Consider the following 23,167-nt stretch of genomic DNA (forward strand, 5'->3'; position numbering starts at 1 on the left):
ATCCTTGAACTATTGTGATTAATTACTTTACCGACTAGCCTCCTGTTTGTATCCAGAGTGCATCCCTTTTCCTTCTTGAAACTGTCTGTCCTCTGCATTCCTTTACAGAGTGGGTTGTATTTTGTAGTGTGCTAGAACTGTCTGTTGTGATAATATTAAAGTAGATATGTTTATACAAGCTTGACTGGGCAGTCCCTTTTATTATTGGGTAATAGTTGTATTTTTGCTGTGTTGCAACTAACCAATGATCCACGACCTTGCAGACATAAGCCTGCCATTCCGTCCACGTTACCAAAATTGGACAAGGAGGTTTATAATTTGCTTGTAATTGCAATCTGTTTGGATCAATTCTGGCATACTATAGGTGTGGGGCTAATACATGGTTTACAAATGGATATTCATCTGTAGACCACTGGTGCCCGGGAAGTTGATTTGTCACACTTACAGTGATCTGAAAAGAGCCAGAGTAGATACACCTGGAACCGCTTCCTGAAATTGGCATGATTTAGGGAAGTTTGCAGGAAGAGACACAAGAAGTTCTACACAATGGGGTCACCCACTTACAAATCTCTGACAAACTTCAGAGTAAAAGAGATATTGCAATAATGGGAACAGAGTTGGAGGAGCATTCCTGAAAGGGGGTGTGGCTTTATTTAGACTTGTAGCTATTGACGTATTTGAGGCAATCTGGCACTCAATGAGGTATTCTGGGTTAGGCAACACATTCAATGGATTATCAATTCTCAAACAATTGATCTACAATATGTTGCAGGCATTCCATACTGAAAATGTATATTCTGGGGAAAGTTAGGCAATCAGTGTGTTTTCATCTTTGTAAAGCACAGTAATAGTGACTCACAAGTGATGCAAATGACCCAATAGGCGCAGTCGTATTGCAGACTAAAACACACGCCATACCAAATGGTGCATTCTTATGTCCCCTGATACCATGACGGCTATGCATTTTTTCGATGCATTTTTATTAAAAACTTTGCCATTCGAAACTATGGTATTCGAAACTATCACTATAAACCATCTTGGTCAGTGCTGGAAGTGTGTGCCCACTGAATGTTATTTACATTGTGCCTGTGAATGGCTTGTCATCATATTGCTCTCCGGATGTTTTGGACTACTACTCCCATCAGCCCCAGCCAGCAAAGTCAGTGATGTGGGATAATGGGAATTATAGTCCAAAACATCTGGAGGGTCACATGATGAGTACTCATGTCTTGGAGTCTTACACCACGCACAACTAGGACGTCTGCTTACTCTGAGATTTTACATACCTTAATGTTTTAGGCCTGCCTTCCTTCAGCCACAGCTCAATGTCAAACATGGCCATCACGAGAGAGGATTCTGGCTGCTTCCATTCCCAGGCAAACACGATCAGATTCTCGCTATATTTCCCTCGATCAGTAAAGGAAAAACGAATATGAATAATAACTATTTTATGAAAATGCTTGATTTTTCACAAACAAATTATTTAAGAAAAACAGAAACCCGACTATGTTTTTTCCCTAAACCAGAGACTATGTAAGTTGCTCAGCTGTTAACTCTTGACTCATGGGAGACTATTTATAATGCAATTCTCTAAAAGCAGGACTTTTCACAGGTAGAAAAGACCACAAACTAATATTTATGCCATAAAAAAAACTCCAGTTTGGCAATAGGTTTGCCTTAACTTGGATTGTGTTTCAGACGTATATATTGTAAAATGCTTCGGGTAAAAAAATTGTAGATGCAGAGCAAATCTCCAGGCTCATCACAGGTTTGGTGGTTGTGGTAAAACGAGTGATTTTTGGAAATACCCACTGCATTGCCACTCCGCCAAATGATGTGATTTCTTGCAGAGGGAAGCATCTCGAAATCTTCTAGATTTTAAGTTACATTATTTTGAACACTTGCTTCTTTGCTACGTGCATACTTATTAATGTATTTATTTATTTATTTTGGCATTTGTAGAGCGCACCCAACCCTGAGGCATCTGGGTGCATGCATTTTCATGCACTGGTTATTCCATTCATCGATGTTTGGTTACGTGGTGCAGGTTGGTAAGAAAAAGAGTGTGTTTTTATTTTAAGGTATCTTCTCCAGACCCCATCATTTGACTTGCTTCCCCTTCTCAGGTCCACCCAAAGGAACAGGTGAGTTTCACATGTGCAGCCCCTTCGATACCAGGAAGGGGTGCCTTACACCAAACCCTTGCCGACCACTGTTCTAAAACTCAGGCTTAACCGGACATCCTGGAAATCACCCCCGCCCCCAGAGAAACTTTCCGCAGGAGGGTTTTGCGATACTTTAATTAATATGTCGCTTGGTTCTCCTCTTTGGCAGTAAAGGATTTTTCATATATCAAAGACCCCTGCTGCAAGCTTGCAGTTTGTCAATTCTCTTAGAGTCTCTTCTCAAGTACTCAGTACTGTTTACCTGTGATAATGCAGAGTTTTCAAGATCATATGGAAATTTACAATTACCCTCATCAGACAGGCATGTCATGAAATTATGCTTTTCTTTTGTATGTGTGTTTATTAAAGACAATGAAAGAGTGCATCTAAAAGCAAAAATACTATAAGGAGTAACCAAACAGAACAAAGCGATGCCATGAAGGAGGGCTTAGTAATGGGAATCCAGACTGATAATGGTAGGATAATTGCCGAGCGAGATGAGGCATTGATAGCAGAGAGATATTGACGATTTAATTACAGGAGAAAGGCGGTATATACAGAGATATTCTGTGTCACTGACACTGATGGCTGTTAGTTTCCGATGATTACCTTCTGTCGTGCGCGCGCGGCTGTGTCGCCGCAGGACCTGGCAGCTGAGATAACGGCAGACAGATTTGTTGAGAGTCGATCCGGCCTCATTGCTCAAATCCAGCGTGCAGCACACCTGACAATCGTTCAGGCCCTAAAAATAAAAGATAAATGAAGGCCTCCAAACCCAGTCCATAAGATATCCAACCACACCTGGTTTTCAAGGCAACCGCTGCCCAAATGAATAGCTCCCATTGGATTGACTATATTCAAATGTATTTTCTTTGTAAATTCTGAAAAATGGAGCCATATTACTGTTGACTTGAAACCCTCTGTCATAAATAAAATATGTAATGCTAAGCAAGCATTTAACACCAATAAACAGTCTAAAAGCTGACATCTAGAACAGCAACAGAAAAATGCTGATATCAGCGTGCAACCCGACACTAGCCAAAAGGCGTGATGAGTACACCGTGAAGATGAACTAGAAGCGGGATTGCCCTTATGCCCCCTGAATCTATCAGATGCCCCCACCATCTCTCCCTCCCTCTTCCTTTCTCTCCTTGGATGGAGCACCTGCCGATAAAAAGCATTCAGAAAGAACTTCTCTGGTAGTGGTTGTAGTTTAGCTCTCAGAGTTTGATAGCAACTTCCTAGAGGATTGGCTACAGTTCGTGCCTACTCACTAGTGGTACAGGGAGACTCCTATCTGGGGATCATGTATGCCGCCAGCAGAGCTGCACATGACCTCATCACAAGCAGGGAAAACCTAGGCTTTCTCTCAAAGGCTGACATGCCCAACGTACCCACACGTTCGCTCCCCTGATTTGATGATTACCTTTCATCTATCTCGTGTCAAGGTTTAGACTCCTTTACTTTTCTGGTCCAACACCCTCCTGGCCTCCACTCTCTTCCCCAGACATATGACCAACCGCTGATCAATATTAATAACTGACACACTACCCACAGTCCACCAGAACATCTCGAGTGAGTCCTTGGCCAATGCTTTAGTGACGTCTCAAACTATATGAAGATATCATCCTCTTATGAGCATATCCTCAAGAACTTCCAGGATGAGATCCCAAAATCTCTCTAAGTCCTAGCATGATCAGGGTCCAGGAAGGAGGCCTTCCCAGCAAGACGTCCGATACCTGGTTTAACGTGGAGCTGGTTGATTTAAGGAAACATCACAGTTGGATGGGCAATGAAGAGATGGTAAGTTACATGCCATGCCCACCAACACGCTATCTGTCTTAGGAAGGACAGAACTTCCAAGGGCACCTCCTGAGCCCCCCAATAAAACTAGAGAACTACTGAAAATCTAGAAGGAACAGCCTTCCCCTTGAATTCTGTAGCCGAATCATGAACCAGCACACACGTTGACGAAGGAGCTTTCTAGCATCTTACACTGCAAAAGCACTAATATCAATGAGTCTGTAATATAGTGTCAAGGCCATCAACCAGCTGTAGCTTTGATCACCCATTATGTTCAACGTGTCCAATGTTTTGTGGAGCTGTATGTGCTGAAAACTGAAGATGAAGATTTTCACGCTCAGCGATCCCTCTGTCCGCTGTCTTCATGAGGGCAAATGTAGCCCCTATCCACGTTGCTCTCTGACCCCTGCGCTGCCACTTTTCACTCTGGCAGGGTTCAGCATTTTCCGAATGTAAGCAACAGACCTACTTTTAAAAAGACCACTGCTGTCCCTTCGACTCGCATGAGCTATCACTCTCATCAACATCTCATTGGAAGTGAAACCCCTGCCCGAGGTTTTCTTACAGCAAATTCAGATGTTCAATGACGATAATACCATTTTACATGACTACGAATCAGGGTTCCACCCCACAATGGGGAGCGGTACAATGTCGGTGTGCATCAGGTAAGGTCCTATTGACTCAACAGAGAATTACCAGCCAGGGGTCTCCATCCTGTTTGTTCTGTCCATCGCCTATGACATCATGGCTCATATTTCCTTACTCCACCACCTCCTAACAAGTTAGGACAATTGGCAGAGATGCCCTTTAATGATTTGAATCATTCTGAAAGAGTAGGCCCTCCCAAGTAAAACTAAGACAAGTCCTCTCTAATGAATGAGTTTACGCCCGTTGAGTGCCCCAAGGTTCATCAGTATCGCTATGGCTCTACAATGTCTACACAAAGCTCTTCACTGCTCTTTAACTCCTTTACAGTCCATTGCATCTGTATGTAGATGATGGCCATGTCATGATCTGTCTTGGAGCAGCAAACAACCAACCTCAGGATATCACACTAGTCACATGGGAAAAGAGCGAGAAGAGGCTGGCATCCAGCTGTTTTGCTGAAATGCAACACACGAGAGGTCATTACCTTTGGTGTATCAAGAATTAGCAAGTTGTTGTTCACCTGACCAAATTTCATACATTCACCATCAACCGCAACCTATCAAAGCCTGAAACCACAGCATAATCATTAACTCGGGCCTCTCGTTCCCAGCCCAAGTGACTATCAGGTCTACCGAATCCAATTTCACATGACACATGTGGGAAAGTATCCTGCCCATCTGTGATCTATGCAGCATGGCAAACCTGGTTAGGGCTTTGATTTTCCAACATTTAGACGACGACAATAGCATCTAGCAAACTTACAATATAGCTCTAACCTAACAGTCCCTTTTATCATCAGGTAATAATTGTATTTTCGCTGTGTTGCAACTAACCAACGATCCACGACCTTGCGGAGATCAGCCTGCCGTTCTGTCCACATTACCAAAATTGTACAAGGAGGTCTTATAATTCACTTGTATTCCAATCTGTTCGGATCACTTCTGGTGTAGTAGAGGTGTGGGGCTGATTGATGGTTATGAAACCGATATTCATCCCTGGACCACTGGTGCCCCTAATCGTCACACCTACCGGGACATCTCCAGAGTTCCATGTAGGCCAGTCCACCCGTTCCAGTGACTTATTAACACCTTGTCTGTGTTTGGTTTTGCACAGGCATGACATAACCCTGATTGTATACCAATATTTTTGACTTGTACCCTGTCAGAACTGATTAGGCTAGGATATTGTTTGTACCAAGATAGGCAAATTTATATCTCTGTCATTTCGGCTTTATATGCTGCTGTTTGCGTAATATGTTTATATGTGCTTATATATAAACAAGGATATCATGTTTTTAATCCAGTAACTGCAGGCTCGTCTCCAAAACATATGACTATGTGTATTTGTTATTTGTGATTGTTCGCAGGTAGAATTTATTAAGAATAGCTCATTAAATAGGAAATACTGGATTGAGCTGTTTACACATCCCCCACACAGAAAAGCACCTTCTGCTCCCTAACCTAATGCTGACATTTAGAGGAAACGTGCTGTAATGTGAGTTGTGGGTCGTGGTGTCATGGACAGCAAGGTGTGTGGTATTTACCTATGTCAGAGTGGAGTGTTGATGTGTGATTGGCTCTGAGGGTTCCACGTGTGTCAGTTAAGATCTGGAAGATGCCTGGATGGGATGGGAATGTGCCAGTGTCTCTGTACCAAGTAACATACTTGGAATAAACCTACCTATGGAACTTACCTGCTGGCTCCGGCGTGGTGTGTAACCAAAGAACCCCACTACTTCAAAACGCAGTGACTCTGGCTAAAAGGTCAAAAGTACTTTTTTCATTCTGATCCGGAATCCATGCATGCCAGCATGCTCCATTCCATTTGTGAGATTTTTATTCAGTCCAGGTTTTCTCTTTGCGAGTCTTTCTTGTCCTTTGCAAGAATGTTTAATCCTGAAATGGATCCTACAAGTCTGAAGTACAAATAAAACTCCTAGACAGAACAGCCACGCTTGAATGAATGGGAAGAGGCACGTGTTAATGAATGGGATGAGGCACGTGTCAATGAATGGGATGAGGCACGTGTCAATGAATGGGATGAGGCACGCTTGCATGAATGGGATGAGGCACGCTTGAATGAATGGGATGAGGCACGCTTGAATGAATGGGATGAGGCACTTGTCAATGAATGGGATGAGGCACGCTTGCATGAATGGGATGAGGCACGTGTCAATGAATGGGATGAGGCACGCTTGCATGAATGGGATGAGGCACGTTTGAATGAATGGGATGAGGCACGTGTCAATGAATGGGCTGAGGCACGCTTGCATGAATGGGATGAGGCACTTTGAATGAATGGGATGAGGCACGTGTCAATGAATGGGATGAGGCACGCTTGCATGAATGGGATGAGGCACGCTTGCATGAATGGGATGAGGCACGTTTGAATGAATGGGATGAGGCACGTTTGAATGAATGGGATGAGGCACGTATGAATGAATGGGATGAGGCACGTTTGAATGAATGGGATGAGGCAAGTTTGAATGAATGGGATGAGGCACGTTTGAATGAATGGGATGAGGCACGTTTGAATGAATGGGATGAGGCACGTGTCAATGAATGGGATGAGGCAAGCTTGCATGAATGGGATGAGGCACGCTTGCATGAATGGGATGAGGCACGTTTGAATGAATGGGATGAGGCACGTTTGAATGAATGGGATGAGGCACGTTTGAATGAATGGGATGAGGCACGTTTGAATGAATGGGATGAGGCAAGTTTGAATGAATGGGATGAGGCACGTTTGAATGAATGGTATGAGGCACGTTTGAATGAATGGGATGAGGCACGTGTCAATGAATGGGATGAGGCACGCTTGCATGAATGGGATGAGGCACGTTTGAATGAATGGGATGAGGCACGTGTCAATGAATGGGATGAGGCACGCTTGCATGAATGGGATGAGGCACGCTTGCATGAATGGGATGAGGCACGTTTGAATGAATGGGATGAGGCACGTTTGAATGAATGGGATGAGGCACGCTTGCATGAATGGGATGAGGCACGCTTGCATGAATGGGATGAGGCACGCTTGCATGCATGGGATGAGGCACGTTTGAATGAATGGGATGAGGCACGTTTGAATGAATGGGATGAGGCACGTTTGAATGAATGGGATGAGTCACGTTTGAATGAATGGGATGAGGCACGTTTGCATGATTGGGATGAGGCACGTGTCAATGAATGGGATGAGGCACGCTTGCATGAATGGGATGAGGCACGCTTGCATGAATGGGATGAGGCACGTGTCAATGAATGGGATGAGGCACGCTTGCATGAATGGGATGAGGCACGTTTGAATGAATGGGATGAGACACGTTTGAATGAATGGGATGAGGCACGTTTGAATGAATGGGATGAGGCACGTTTGCATGACTGGGATGAGGCACGTGTCAATGAATGGGATGAGGCACGCTTGCATGAATGGGATGAGGCACGCTTGCATGAATGGGATGAGGCACGTGTCAATGAATGGGATGAGGCACGCTTGCATGAATGGGATGAGGCACGCTTGCATGAATGGGATGAGGCACGCTTGCATGAATGGGATGAGGCACGTTTGAATGAATGGGATGAGGCACCTTTGCATGAATGGGATGAGGCACGTTTGAATGAATGGGATGAGGCACGTTTGAATGAACGGGATGAGGCACGTTTGAATGAACGGGATGAGGCACGTTTGAATGAACGGGATGAGGCACGTTTGCATGAATGGGATGAGGCACGCTTGCATGAATGGGATGAGGCACGTTTGAATGAATGGGATGAGGCACGTTTGAATGAATGGGATGAGGCACGTTTGAATGAATGGGATGAGGCACGTTTGCATGAATGGCATGAGGCACGTGTCAATGAATGGGATGAGGCACGCTTGCATGAATGGGATGAGGCACGCTTGCATGAATGGGATGAGGCACGTGTCAATGAATGGGATGAGGCACGCTTGCATGAATGGGATGAGGCACGCTTGCATGAATGGGATGAGGCACGTTTGAATGAATGGGATGAGGCACGTTTGCATGAATGGGATGAGGCACGTTTGAATGAATGGGATGAGGCACGTTTGAATGAATGGGATGAGGCACGTTTGAATGAATGGGATGAGGCACGTGTCAATGAATGGGATGAGGCACGCTTGCATGAATGGGATGAGGCACGCTTGCATGAATGGGATGAGGCACGCTTGCATGCATGGGATGAGGCACGTTTGAATGAATGGGATGAGGCACGTTTGAATGAATGGGATGAGGCACGTTTGAATGAATGGGATGAGGCATGTTTGCATGAATGGGATGAGGCACGTGTCAATGAATGGGATGAGGCACGCTTGCATGAATGGGATGAGGCACGCTTGCATGAATGGGATGAGGCACGTGTCAATGAATGGGATGAGGCACGCTTGCATGAATGGGATGAGGCACGCTTGCATGAATGGGATGAGGCACGTTTGAATGAATGGGATGAGGCACGTTTGAATGAATGGGATGAGGCACGTTTGAATGAATGGGATGAGGCACGTTTGAATGAATGGGATGAGGCACGTTTGCATGAATGGGATGAGGCACGTGTCAATGAATGGGATGAGGCACGCTTGCATGAATGGGATGAGGCACGCTTGCATGAATGGGATGAGGCACGTGTCAATGAATGGGATGAGGCACGCTTGCATGAATGGGATGAGGCACGCTTGCATGAATGGGATGAGGCACGCTTGCATGAATGGGATGAGGCACGTTTGAATGAATGGGATGAGGCACGTTTGCTTGAATGGGATGAGGCACGTGTCAATGAATGGGATGAGGCACGCTTGCATGAATGGGATGAGGCACGCTTGCATGAATGGGATGAGGCACGTGTCAATGAATGGGATGAGGCACGCTTGCATGAATGGGATGAGGCACGCTTGCATGAATGGGATGAGGCACGTTTGAATGAATGGGATGAGGCACGTTTGCATGAATGGGATGAGGCACGTTTGAATGAATGGGATGAGGCACGTTTGAATGAATGGGATGAGGCACGTTTGAATGAATGGGATGAGGCACGTTTGAATGAATGGGAGGAGGCACGTTTGAATGAATGGGATGAGGCACGTTTGCATGAATGGGATGAGGCACGTGTCAATGAATGGGATGAGGCACGCTTGCATGAATGGGATGAGGCACGTTTGAATGAATGGGATGAGGCACGTGTCAACGAATGGGATGAGGCACGCTTGCATGAATGGGATGAGGCACGCTTGCATGAATGGGATGAGGCACGTTTGAATGAATGGGATGAGGCACGTTTGAATGAATGGGATGAGGCACGTTTGAATGAATGGGATGAGGCACGTTTGAATGAATGGGATGAGGCACGTTTGCATGAATGGGATGAGGCACGTTTGTATGAATGGGATGAGGCACGTTTGCATGAATGGGATGAGGCACGTGTCAATGAATGGGATGAGGCACGCTTGCATGAATGGGATGAGGCACGCTTGCATGAATGGGATGAGGCACGTGTCAATGAATGGGATGAGGCACGCTTGCATGAATGGGATGAGGCATGCTTGCATGAATGGGATGAGGCACGTTTGAATGAATGGGATGAGGCATGTTTGCATGAATGGGATGTGGCACGTTTGCATGAATGGGATGAGGCACGTGTCAATGAATGGGATGAGGCACGTTTGAATAAATGGGATGAGGCACGTTTGCATGAATGGGATGAGGCACGTGTCAATGAATGGGATGAGGCACGCTTGCATGAATGGGATGAGGCACGTGTCAATGAATGGGATGAGGCACACTTGCATGAATGGGATGAGGCATGCTTGAATGAATGGGATGAGGCACCTTTGCATGAATGGGATGAGGCACGTTTGAATGAATGGGATGAGGCACGTTTGAATGAACGGGATGAGGCACGTTTGAATGAACGGGATGAGGCACGTTTGAATGAACGGGATGAGGCACGTTTGCATGAATGGGATGAGGCACGCTTGCATGAATGGGATGAGGCACGTTTGAATGAATGGGATGAGGCACGTTTGAATGAATGGGATGAGGCACGTTTGAATGAATGGGATGAGGCACGTTTGCATGAATGGCATGAGGCACGTGTCAATGAATGGGATGAGGCACGCTTGCATGAATGGGATGAGGCACGCTTGCATGAATGGGATGAGGCACGTGTCAATGAATGGGATGAGGCACGCTTGCATGAATGGGATGAGGCACGCTTGCATGAATGGGATGAGGCACGTTTGAATGAATGGGATGAGGCACGTTTGCATGAATGGGATGAGGCACGTTTGAATGAATGGGATGAGGCACGTTTGAATGAATGGGATGAGGCACGTTTGAATGAATGGGATGAGGCACGTGTCAATGAATGGGATGAGGCACGCTTGCATGAATGGGATGAGGCACGCTTGCATGAATGGGATGAGGCACGCTTGCATGCATGGGATGAGGCACGTTTGAATGAATGGGATGAGGCACGTTTGAATGAATGGGATGAGGCACGTTTGAATGAATGGGATGAGGCATGTTTGCATGAATGGGATGAGGCACGTGTCAATGAATGGGATGAGGCACGCTTGCATGAATGGGATGAGGCACGCTTGCATGAATGGGATGAGGCACGTGTCAATGAATGGGATGAGGCACGCTTGCATGAATGGGATGAGGCACGCTTGCATGAATGGGATGAGGCACGTTTGAATGAATGGGATGAGGCACGTTTGAATGAATGGGATGAGGCACGTTTGAATGAATGGGATGAGGCACGTTTGAATGAATGGGATGAGGCACGTTTGCATGAATGGGATGAGGCACGTGTCAATGAATGGGATGAGGCACGCTTGCATGAATGGGATGAGGCACGCTTGCATGAATGGGATGAGGCACGTGTCAATGAATGGGATGAGGCACGCTTGCATGAATGGGATGAGGCACGCTTGCATGAATGGGATGAGGCACGCTTGCATGAATGGGATGAGGCACGTTTGAATGAATGGGATGAGGCACGTTTGCTTGAATGGGATGAGGCACGTGTCAATGAATGGGATGAGGCACGCTTGCATGAATGGGATGAGGCACGCTTGCATGAATGGGATGAGGCACGTGTCAATGAATGGGATGAGGCACGCTTGCATGAATGGGATGAGGCACGCTTGCATGAATGGGATGAGGCACGTTTGAATGAATGGGATGAGGCACGTTTGCATGAATGGGATGAGGCACGTTTGAATGAATGGGATGAGGCACGTTTGAATGAATGGGATGAGGCACGTTTGAATGAATGGGAGGAGGCACGTTTGAATGAATGGGATGAGGCACGTTTGCATGAATGGGATGAGGCACGTGTCAATGAATGGGATGAGGCACGCTTGCATGAATGGGATGAGGCACGTTTGAATGAATGGGATGAGGCACGTGTCAACGAATGGGATGAGGCACGCTTGCATGAATGGGATGAGGCACGCTTGCATGAATGGGATGAGGCACGTTTGAATGAATGGGATGAGGCACGTTTGAATGAATGGGATGAGGCACGTTTGAATGAATGGGATGAGGCACGTTTGAATGAATGGGATGAGGCACGTTTGCATGAATGGGATGAGGCACGTTTGTATGAATGGGATGAGGCACGTTTGCATGAATGGGATGAGGCACGTGTCAATGAATGGGATGAGGCACGCTTGCATGAATGGGATGAGGCACGCTTGCATGAATGGGATGAGGCACGTGTCAATGAATGGGATGAGGCACGCTTGCATGAATGGGATGAGGCATGCTTGCATGAATGGGATGAGGCACGTTTGAATGAATGGGATGAGGCATGTTTGCATGAATGGGATGTGGCACGTTTGAATGAATGGGATGAGGCACGTTTGCATGAATGGGATGAGGCACGTGTCAATGAATGGGATGAGGCACGCTTGCATGAATGGGATGAGGCACGTTTGCATGAATGGGATGAGGCACGTTTGCATGAATGGGATGAGGCACGTGTCAATGAATGGGATGAGGCACGTTTGAATAAATGGGATGAGGCACGTTTGCATGAATGGGATGAGGCACGTGTCAATGAATGGGATGAGGCACGCTTGCATGAATGGGATGAGGCACGTGTCAATGAATGGGATGAGGCACACTTGCATGAATGGGATGAGGCATGCTTGCATGAATGGGATGAGGCACGTTTGAATGAATGGGATGAGGCAAGTTTGAATGAATGGGATGAGGCAAGTTTGAATGAATGGGATGAGGCACGCTTGCATGAATGGGATGAGGCACGCTTGCATGAATGGGATGAGGCACGTTTGAATGAATGGGATGAGGCACGTTTGAATGAATGGGATGAGGCACGTTTGAATGAATGGGATGAGGCACGTTTGAATGAATGGGATGAGGCACGTTTGCATGAATGGGATGAGGCACGTTTGTATGAATGGGATGAGGCACGTTTGCATGAATGGGATGAGGCACGTGTCAATGAATGGGATGAGGCACGCTTGCATGAATGGGATGAAGCACGCTTGCATGAATGGGATGAGGCACGTGTCAATGAATGGGATGAGGCACGCTTGCATGAATGGGATGAGGCATGCTTGCATGAATGGGATGAGGCACGTTTGAATGAATGGGATGAGGCACGTTTGCATGAATGGGATGTGGCACGCTTGCATGAATGGGATGAGGCACGTTTGAATGAATGGGATGAGGCACGTTTGAAAGAATGGGATGAGGCACGTTTGCATGAATGGGATGAGGCACGTGTCAATGAATGGGATGAGGCACGCTTGCATGAATGGGATGAGGCACGTTTGCATGAATGGGATGAGGCACGTTTGCATGAATGGGATGAGGCACGTGTCAATGAATGGGATGAGGCACGTTTGAATAAATGGGATGAGGCACGTTTGCATGAATGGGATGAGGCACGTGTCAATGAATGGGATGAGGCACGCTTGCATGAATGGGATGAGGCACGTGTCAATGAATGGGATGAGGCACACTTGCATGAATGGGATGAGGCATGCTTGCATGAATGGGATGAGGCACGTTTGAATGAATGGGATGAGGCAAGTTTGAATGAATGGGATGAGGCACGTTTGCATGAATGGGATGAGGCACGTGTCAATGAATGGGATGAGGCACGCTTGCATGAATGGGATGAGGCACGTTTGCATGAATGGGATGAGGCACGTGTCAATGAATGGGATGAGGCACGTTTGAATGAATGGGATGAGGCACGTTTGCATGAATGGGATGAGGCACGTGTCAATGAATGGGATGAGGCACGCTTGCATGAATGGGATGAGGCACGTGTCAATGAATGGGATGAGGCACACTTGCATGAATGGGATGAGGCATGCTTGCATGAATGGGATGAGGCATGCTTGCATGAATGGGATGAGGCACGTGTCAATGAATGGGATAAGGCACGCTTGCATGAATGGGATGAGGCACGCTTGCATGAATGGGATGAGGCACGTGTCAATGAATGGGATGAGGCACGCTTGCATGAATGGGATGAGGCATGCTTGCATGAATGGGATGAGGCACGCTTGCATGAATGGGATGAGGCACGTGTCAATGAATGGGATGAGGCATGCTTGCATGAATGGGATGAGGCATGCTTGCATGAATGGGATGAGGCATGCTTGCATGAATGGGATGAGGCACGTTTGAATGAATGGGATGAGGCACGTTTGCATGAATGGGATGAGGCATGTTTGAATGAATGGGATGAGGCACGTTTGAATGAATGTGATGAGGCACGTTTGAATGAGGCACGTTTGAATGAATGGGATGAGGCACGTTTGAATGAATGGGATGAGGCACGTTTGAATGAATGGGATGAGGCATGTTTGAATGAATGGGATGAGGCACGTTTGAATGAATGGGATGAGGCAAGTTTGAATGAATGGGATGAGGCACGTTTGAATGAATGGTATGAGGCACGTTTGAATGAATGGGATGAGGCACGTGTCAATGAATGGGATGAGGCACGCTTGCATGAATGGGATGAGGCACGTTTGAATGAATGGGATGAGGCACGTGTCAATGAATGGGATGAGGCACGCTTGCATGAATGGGATGAGGCACGCTTGCATGAATGGGATGAGGCACGTTTGAATGAATGGGATGAGGCACGTTTGAATGAATGGGATGAGGCACGCTTGCATGAATGGGATGAGGCACGCTTGCATGAATGGGATGAGGCACGCTTGCATGCATGGGATGAGGCACGTTTGAATGAATGGGATGAGGCACGTTTGAATGAATGGGATGAGGCACGTTTGAATGAATGGGATGAGTCATGTTTGAATGAATGGGATGAGGCACGTTTGCATGATTGGGATGAGGCACGTGTCAATGAATGGGATGAGGCACGCTTGCATGAATGGGATGAGGCACGCTTGCATGAATGGGATGAGGCACGTGTCAATGAATGGGATGAGGCACGCTTGCATGAATGGGATGAGGCACGTTTGAATGAATGGGATGAGACACGTTTGAATGAATGGGATTAGGCACGTTTGCATGAATGGGATGAGGCACGTTTGCACGACTGGGATGAGGCACGTTTGAATGAATGGGATGAGGCACGTTTGAATGAATGGGATGAGGCACGTTTGAATGAATGGGATGAGGCACGTTTGAATGAATGGGATGAGGCAAGTTTGAATGAATGGTATGAGGCACGTTTGAATGAATGGTATGAGGCACGTTTGAATGAATGGGATGAGGCACGTGTCAATGAATGGGATGAGGCACGCTTGCATGAATGGGATGAGGCACGTTTGAATGAATGGGATGAGGCACGTGTCAATGAATGGGATGAGGCACGCTTGCATGAATGGGATGAGGCACGCTTGCATGAATGGGATGAGGCACGTTTGAATGAATGGGATGAGGCACGTTTGAATGAATGGGATGAGGCACGCTTGCATGAATGGGATGAGGCACGCTTGCATGAATGGGATGAGGCACGCTTGCATGCATGGGATGAGGCACGTTTGAATGAATGGGATGAGGCACGTTTGAATGAATGGGATGAGGCACGTTTGAATGAATGGGATGAGTCACGTTTGAATGAATGGGATGAGGCACGTTTGCATGATTGGGATGAGGCACGTGTCAATGAATGGGATGAGGCACGCTTGCATGAATGGGATGAGGCACGCTTGCATGAATGGGATGAGGCACGTGTCAATGAATGGGATGAGGCACGCTTGCATGAATGGGATGAGGCACGTTTGAATGAATGGGATGAGACACGTTTGAATGAATGGGATGAGGCACGTTTGAATGAATGGGATGAGGCACGTTTGCACGACTGGGATGAGGCACGTGTCAATGAATGGGATGAGGCACGCTTGCATGAATGGGATGAGGCACGTGTCAATGAATGGGATGAGGCACGCTTGCATGAATGGGATGAGGCACGCTTGCATGAATGGGATGAGGCACGTTTGAATTAATGGGATGAGGCACCTTTGCATGAATGGGATAAGGCACGTTTGAATGAATGGGATGAGGCACGTTTGAATGAACGGGATGAGGCACGTTTGAATGAACGGGATGAGGCACGTTTGAATGAATGGGATGAGGCACGTTTGCATGAATGGGATGAGGCACGCTTGCATGAATGGGATGAGGCACGTTTGAATGAATGGGATGAGGCACGTTTGAATGAATGGGATGACGCACGTTTGAATGAATGGGATGAGGCACGTTTGAATGAATGGGATGAGGCACGTTTGCATGAATGGGATGAGGCACGTGTCAATGAATGGGATGAGGCACGCTTGCATGAATGGGATGAGGCACGCTTGCATGAATGGGATGAGGCACGTGTCAATGAATGGGATGAGGCACGCTTGCATGAATGGGATGAGGCACGCTTGCATGAATGGGATGAGGCACGTTTGAATGAATGGGATGAGGCACGTTTGCATGAATGGGATGAGGCACGTTTGAATGAATGGGATGAGGCACGTTTGAATGAATGGGATGAGGCACGTTTGAATGAATGGGATGAGGCACATTTGAATGAATGGGATGAGGCACGTGTCAATGAATGGGATGAGGCACGCTTGCATGAATGGGATGAGGCACGCTTGCATGAATGGGATGAGGCACGCTTGCATGCATGGGATGAGGCACGTTTGAATGAATGGGATGAGGCACGTTTGAATGAATGGGATGAGGCACGTTTGAATGAATGGGATGAGGCATGTTTGCATGAATGGGATGAGGCACGTGTCAATGAATGGGATGAGGCACGCTTGCATGAATGGGATGTGGCACGCTTGCATGAATGGGATGAGGCACGTGTCAATGAATGGAATGAGGCACGCTTGCATGAATGGGATGAGGCACGCTTGCATGAATGGGATAAGGCACGTTTGAATGAATGGGATGAGGCACGTTTGAATGAATGGGATGAGGCACGTTTGAATGAATGGGATGAGGCACGTTTGCATGAATGGGATGAGGCACGTGTCAATGAATGGGATGAGGCACGCTTGCATGAATGGGATGAGGCACGCTTGCATGAATGGGATGAGGCACGTGTCAATGAATGGGATGAGGCACGCTTGCATGAATGGGATGAGGCACGCTTGCATGAATGGGATGAGGCACGCTTGCATGAATGGGATGAGGCACGTTTGAATGAATGGGATGAGGCACGTTTGCTTGAATGGGATGAGGCACGTTTGAATGAATGGGATGAGGCACGTTTGAATGAATGGGATGAGGCACGTTTGAATGAATGGGATGAGGCACGTTTGAATGAATGGGATGAGGCACGTTTGCATGAATGGGATGAGGCACGTGTCAATGAATGGGATGAGGCACGCTTGCATGAATGGGATGAGGCACGCTTGCATGAATGGGATGAGGCACGTGTCAATGAATGGGATGAGGCACGCTTGCATGAATGGGATGAGGCACGCTTGCATGAATGGGATGAGGCACGTTTGAATGAATGGGATGAGGCACGTTTGCATGAATGGGATGAGGCACGTTTGAATGAATGGGATGAGGCACGTTTGAATGAATGGGATGAGGCACGTTTGAATGAATGGGATGAGGCACGTTTGAATGAATGGGATGAGGCACATTTGCATGAATGGGATGAGGCACGTGTCAATGAATGGGATGAGGCACGCTTGCATGAATGGGATGAGGCACGCTTGCATGAATGGGATGAGGCACGCTTGCATGAATGGGATGAGGCACGTTTGAATGAATGGGATGAGGCACGTTTGCTTGAATGGGATGAGGCACGTTTGAATGAATGGGATGAGGCACGTTTGAATGAATGGGATGAGGCACGTTTGAATGAATGGGATGAGGCACGTTTGAATGAATGGGATGAGGCACGTTTGCATGAATGGGATGAGGCACGTGTCAATGAATGGGATGAGGCACGCTTGCATGAATGGGATGAGGCACGCTTGCATGAATGGGATGAGGCACGTGTCAATGAATGGGATGAGGCACGCTTGCATGAATGGGATGAGGCACGCTTGCATGAATGGGATGAGGCACGTTTGAATGAATGGGATGAGGCACGTTTGCATGAATGGGATGAGGCACGTTTGAATGAATGGGATGAGGCACGTTTGAATGAATGGGATGAGGCACGTTTGAATGAATGGGATGAGGCACGTTTGAATGAATGGGATGAGGCACATTTGCATGAATGGGATGAGGCACGTGTCAATGAATGGGATGAGGCACGCTTGCATGAATGGGATGAGGCACGTTTGAATGAATGGGATGAGGCACGTGTCAATGAATGGGATGAGGCACGCTTGCATGAATGGGATGAGGCACGCTTGCATGAATGGGATGAGGCACGTTTGAATGAATGGGATGAGGCACGTTTGAATGAATGGGATGAGGCACGTTTGAATGAATGGGATGAGGCACGTTTGCATGAATGGGATGAGGCACGTTTGTATGAATGGGATGAGGCACGTTTGCATGAATGGGATGAGGCACGTGTCAATGAATGGGATGAGGCACGCTTGCATGAATGGGATGAGGCACGCTTGCATGAATGGGATGAGGCACGTGTCAATGAATGGGATGAGGCACGCTTGCATGAATGGGATGAGGCATGCTTGCATGAATAGGATGAGGCACGTTTGAATGAATGGGATGAGGCACGTTTGCATGAATGGGATGTGGCACGCTTGCATGAATGGGATGAGGCACGTTTGAATGAATGGGATGAGGCACGTTTGAATGAATGGGATGAGGCACGTTTGCATGAATGGGATGAGGCACGTGTCAATGAATGGGATGAGGCACGCTTGCATGAATGGGATGAGGCACGTTTGCATGAATGGGATGAGGCACGTTTGCATGAATGGGATGAGGCACGTGTCAATGAATGGGATGAGGCACGTTTGAATGAATGGGATGAGGCACGTTTGCATGAATGGGATGAGGCACGTGTCAATGAATGGGATGAGGCACGCTTGCATGAATGGGATGAGGCACGTGTCAATGAATGGGATGAGGCACACTTGCATGAATGGGATGAGGCATGCTTGCATGAATGGGATGAGGCACGTTTGAATGAATGGGATGAGGCAAGTTTGAATGAATGGGATGAGGCACGTTTGCATGAATGGGATGAGGCACGTGTCAATGAATGGGATGAGGCACGCTTGCATGAATGGGATGAGGCACGTTTGCATGAATGGGATGAGGCACGTGTCAATGAATGGGATGAGGCACGCTTGCATGAATGGGATGAGGCACGCTTGCATGAATGGGATGAGGCACGTGTCAATGAATGGGATGAGGCACGCTTGCATGAATGGGATGAGGCACGCTTGCATGAATGGGATGAGGCACGCTTGCATGAATGGGATGAGGCACGTTTGAATGAATGGGATGAGGCACGTTTGCTTGAATGGGATGAGGCACGTTTGAATGAATGGGATGAGGCACGTTTGAATGAATGGGATGAGGCACGTTTGAATGAATGGGATGAGGCACGTTTGCATGAATGGGATGAGGCACGTGTCAATGAATGGGATGAGGCACGCTTGCATGAATGGGATGAGGCACGCTTGCATGAATGGGATGAGGCACGTGTCAATGAATGGGATGAGGCACGCTTGCATGAATGGGATGAGGCACGTTTGAATGAATGGGATGAGGCACGTTTGCATGAATGGGATGAGGCACGTTTGAATGAATGGGATGAGGCACGTTTGAATGAATGGGATGAGGCACGTTTGAATGAATGGGATGAGGCACGTTTGAATGAATGGGATGAGGCACATTTGCATGAATGGGATGAGGCACGTGTCAATGAATGGGATGAGGCACGCTTGCATGAATGGGATGAGGCACGCTTGCATGAATGGGATGAGGCACGCTTGCATGAATGGGATGAGGCACGTTTGAATGAATGGGATGAGGCACGTTTGCTTGAATGGGATGAGGCACGTTTGAATGAATGGGATGAGGCACGTTTGAATGAATGGGATGAGGCACGTTTGAATGAATGGGATGAGGCACGTTTGAATGAATGGGATGAGGCACGTTTGCATGAATGGGATGAGGCACGTGTCAATGAATGGGATGAGGCACGCTTGCATGAATGGGATGAGGCACGCTTGCATGAATGGGATGAGGCACGTGTCAATGAATGGGATGAGGCACGCTTGCATGAATGGGATGAGGCACGCTTGCATGAATGGGATGAGGCACGTTTGAATGAATGGGATGAGGCACGTTTGCATGAATGGGATGAGGCACGTTTGAATGAATGGGATGAGGCACGTGTCAATGAATGGGATGAGGCACGCTTGCATGAATGGGATGAGGCACGTGTCAATGAATGGGATGAGGCACACTTGCATGAATGGGATGAGGCATGCTTGCATGAATGGGATGAGGCACGTTTGAATGAATGGGATGAGGCAAGTTTGAATGAATGGGATGAGGCACGTTTGCATGAATGGGATGAGGCACGTGTCAATGAATGGGATGAGGCACGCTTGCATGAATGGGATGAGGCACGTTTGCATGAATGGGATGAGGCACGTGTCAATGAATGGGATGAGGCACGCTTGCATGAATGGGATGAGGCACGCTTGCATGAATGGGATGAGGCACGTGTCAATGAATGGGATGAGGCACGCTTGCATGAATGGGATGAGGCACGCTTGCATGAATGGGATGAGGCACGCTTGCATGAATGGGATGAGGCACGTTTGAATGAATGGGATGAGGCACGTTTGCTTGAATGGGATGAGGCACGTTTGAATGAATGGGATGAGGCACGTTTGAATGAATGGGATGAGGCACGTTTGAATGAATGGGATGAGGCACGTTTGAATGAATGGGATGAGGCACGTTTGCATGAATGGGATGAGGCACGTGTCAATGAATGGGATGAGGCACGCTTGCATGAATGGGATGAGGCACGCTTGCATGAATGGGATGAGGCACGTGTCAATGAATGGGATGAGGCACGCTTGCATGAATGGGATGAGGCACGCTTGCATGAATGGGATGAGGCACGTTTGAATGAATGGGATGAGGCACGTTTGCATGAATGGGATGAGGCACGTTTGAATGAATGGGATGAGGCACGTTTGAATGAATGGGATGAGGCACGTTTGAATGAATGGGATGAGGCACATTTGCATGAATGGGATGAGGCACGTGTCAATGAATGGGATGAGGCACGCTTGCATGAATGGGATGAGGCACGCTTGCATGAATGGGATGAGGCACGCTTGCATGAATGGGATGAGGCACGTTTGAATGAATGGGATGAGGCACGTTTGCTTGAATGGGATGAGGCACGTTTGAATGAATGGGATGAGGCACGTTTGAATGAATGGGATGAGGCACGTTTGAATGAATGGGATGAGGCACGTTTGCATGAATGGGATGAGGCACGTGTCAATGAATGGGATGAGGCACGCTTGCATGAATGGGATGAGGCACGCTTGCATGAATGGGATGAGGCACGTGTCAATGAATGGGATGAGGCACGCTTGCATGAATGGGATGAGGCACGCTTGCATGAATGGGATGAGGCACGTTTGAATGAATGGGATGAGGCACGTTTGCATGAATGGGATGAGGCACGTTTGAATGAATGGGATGAGGCACGTTTGAATGAATGGGATGAGGCACGTTTGAATGAATGGGATGAGGCACGTTTGAATGAATGGGATGAGGCACATTTGCATGAATGGGATGAGGCACGTGTCAATGAATGGGATGAGGCACGCTTGCATGAATGGGATGAGGCACGTTTGAATGAATGGGATGAGGCACGTGTCAATGAATGGGATGAGGCACGCTTGCATGAATGGGATGAGGCACGCTTGCATGAATGGGATGAGGCACGTTTGAATGAATGGGATGAGGCACGTTTGAATGAATGGGATGAGGCACGTTTGAATGAATGGGATGAGGCACGTTTGCATGAATGGGATGAGGCACGTTTGTATGAATGGGATGAGGCACGTTTGCATGAATGGGATGAGGCACGTGTCAATGAATGGGATGAGGCACGCTTGCATGAATGGGATGAGGCACGCTTGCATGAATGGGATGAGGCACGTGTCAATGAATGGGATGAGGCACGCTTGCATGAATGGGATGAGGCATGCTTGCATGAATAGGATGAGGCACGTTTGAATGAATGGGATGAGGCACGTTTGCATGAATGGGATGTGGCACGCTTGCATGAATGGGATGAGGCACATTTGAATGAATGGGATGAGGCACGTTTGAATGAATGGGATGAGGCACGTTTGCATGAATGGGATGAGGCACGTGTCAATGAATGGGATGAGGCACGCTTGCATGAATGGGATGAGGCACGTTTGCATGAATGGGATGAGGCACGTTTGCATGAATGGGATGAGGCACGTGTCAATGAATGGGATGAGGCACGTTTGAATGAATGGGATGAGGCACGTTTGCATGAATGGGATGAGGCACGTGTCAATGAATGGGATGAGGCACGCATGCATGAATGGGATGAGGCACGTGTCAATGAATGGGATGAGGCACACTTGCATGAATGGGATGAGGCATGCTTGCATGAATGGGATGAGGCACGTTTGAATGAATGGGATGAGGCAAGTTTGAATGAATGGGATGAGGCACGTTTGCATGAATGGGATGAGGCACGTGTCAATGAATGGGATGAGGCACGCTTGCATGAATGGGATGAGGCACGTTTGCATGAATGGGATGAGGCACGTGTCAATGAATGGGATGAGGCACGTTTGAATGAATGGGATGAGGCACGTTTGCATGAATGGGATGAGGCACGTGTCAATGAATGGGATGAGGCACGCTTGCATGAATGGGATGAGGCACGTGTCAATGAATGGGATGAGGCACACTTGCATGAATGGGATGAGGCATGCTTGCATGAATGGGATGAGGCATGCTTGCATGAATGGGATGAGGCACGTGTCAATGAATGGGATGAGGCACGCTTGCATGAATGGGATGAGGCACGTTTGCATGAATGGGATGAGGCACG

General features: G+C 47.6%; 1 protein-coding gene across 1 annotated transcript in view; it reads right to left on the reverse strand.

Annotated features, from left to right (window-relative positions):
* LOC138527099 (protein ELYS-like) overlaps positions 1–23,167 on the reverse strand; it is a 510,654-nt gene that overhangs the window by 372,432 nt on the left and 115,055 nt on the right. The window contains exons 7-8 of the mRNA XM_069638141.1: positions 2,775–2,907; positions 1,287–1,407 (exon numbers count right to left, since the gene is read on the reverse strand). Of these exons, the coding sequence (XP_069494242.1) occupies positions 1,287–1,407; positions 2,775–2,907 (254 nt within the window). The remainder of the gene's footprint in view (positions 1–1,286; positions 1,408–2,774; positions 2,908–23,167) is intronic.

Source organism: Ambystoma mexicanum, chromosome 14 (assembly GCF_040938575.1).
Source record: "Ambystoma mexicanum isolate Mex_15411 chromosome 14, UKY_AmexF1_1, whole genome shotgun sequence".
Lineage (NCBI taxonomy): Eukaryota > Metazoa > Chordata > Amphibia > Caudata > Ambystomatidae > Ambystoma > Ambystoma mexicanum.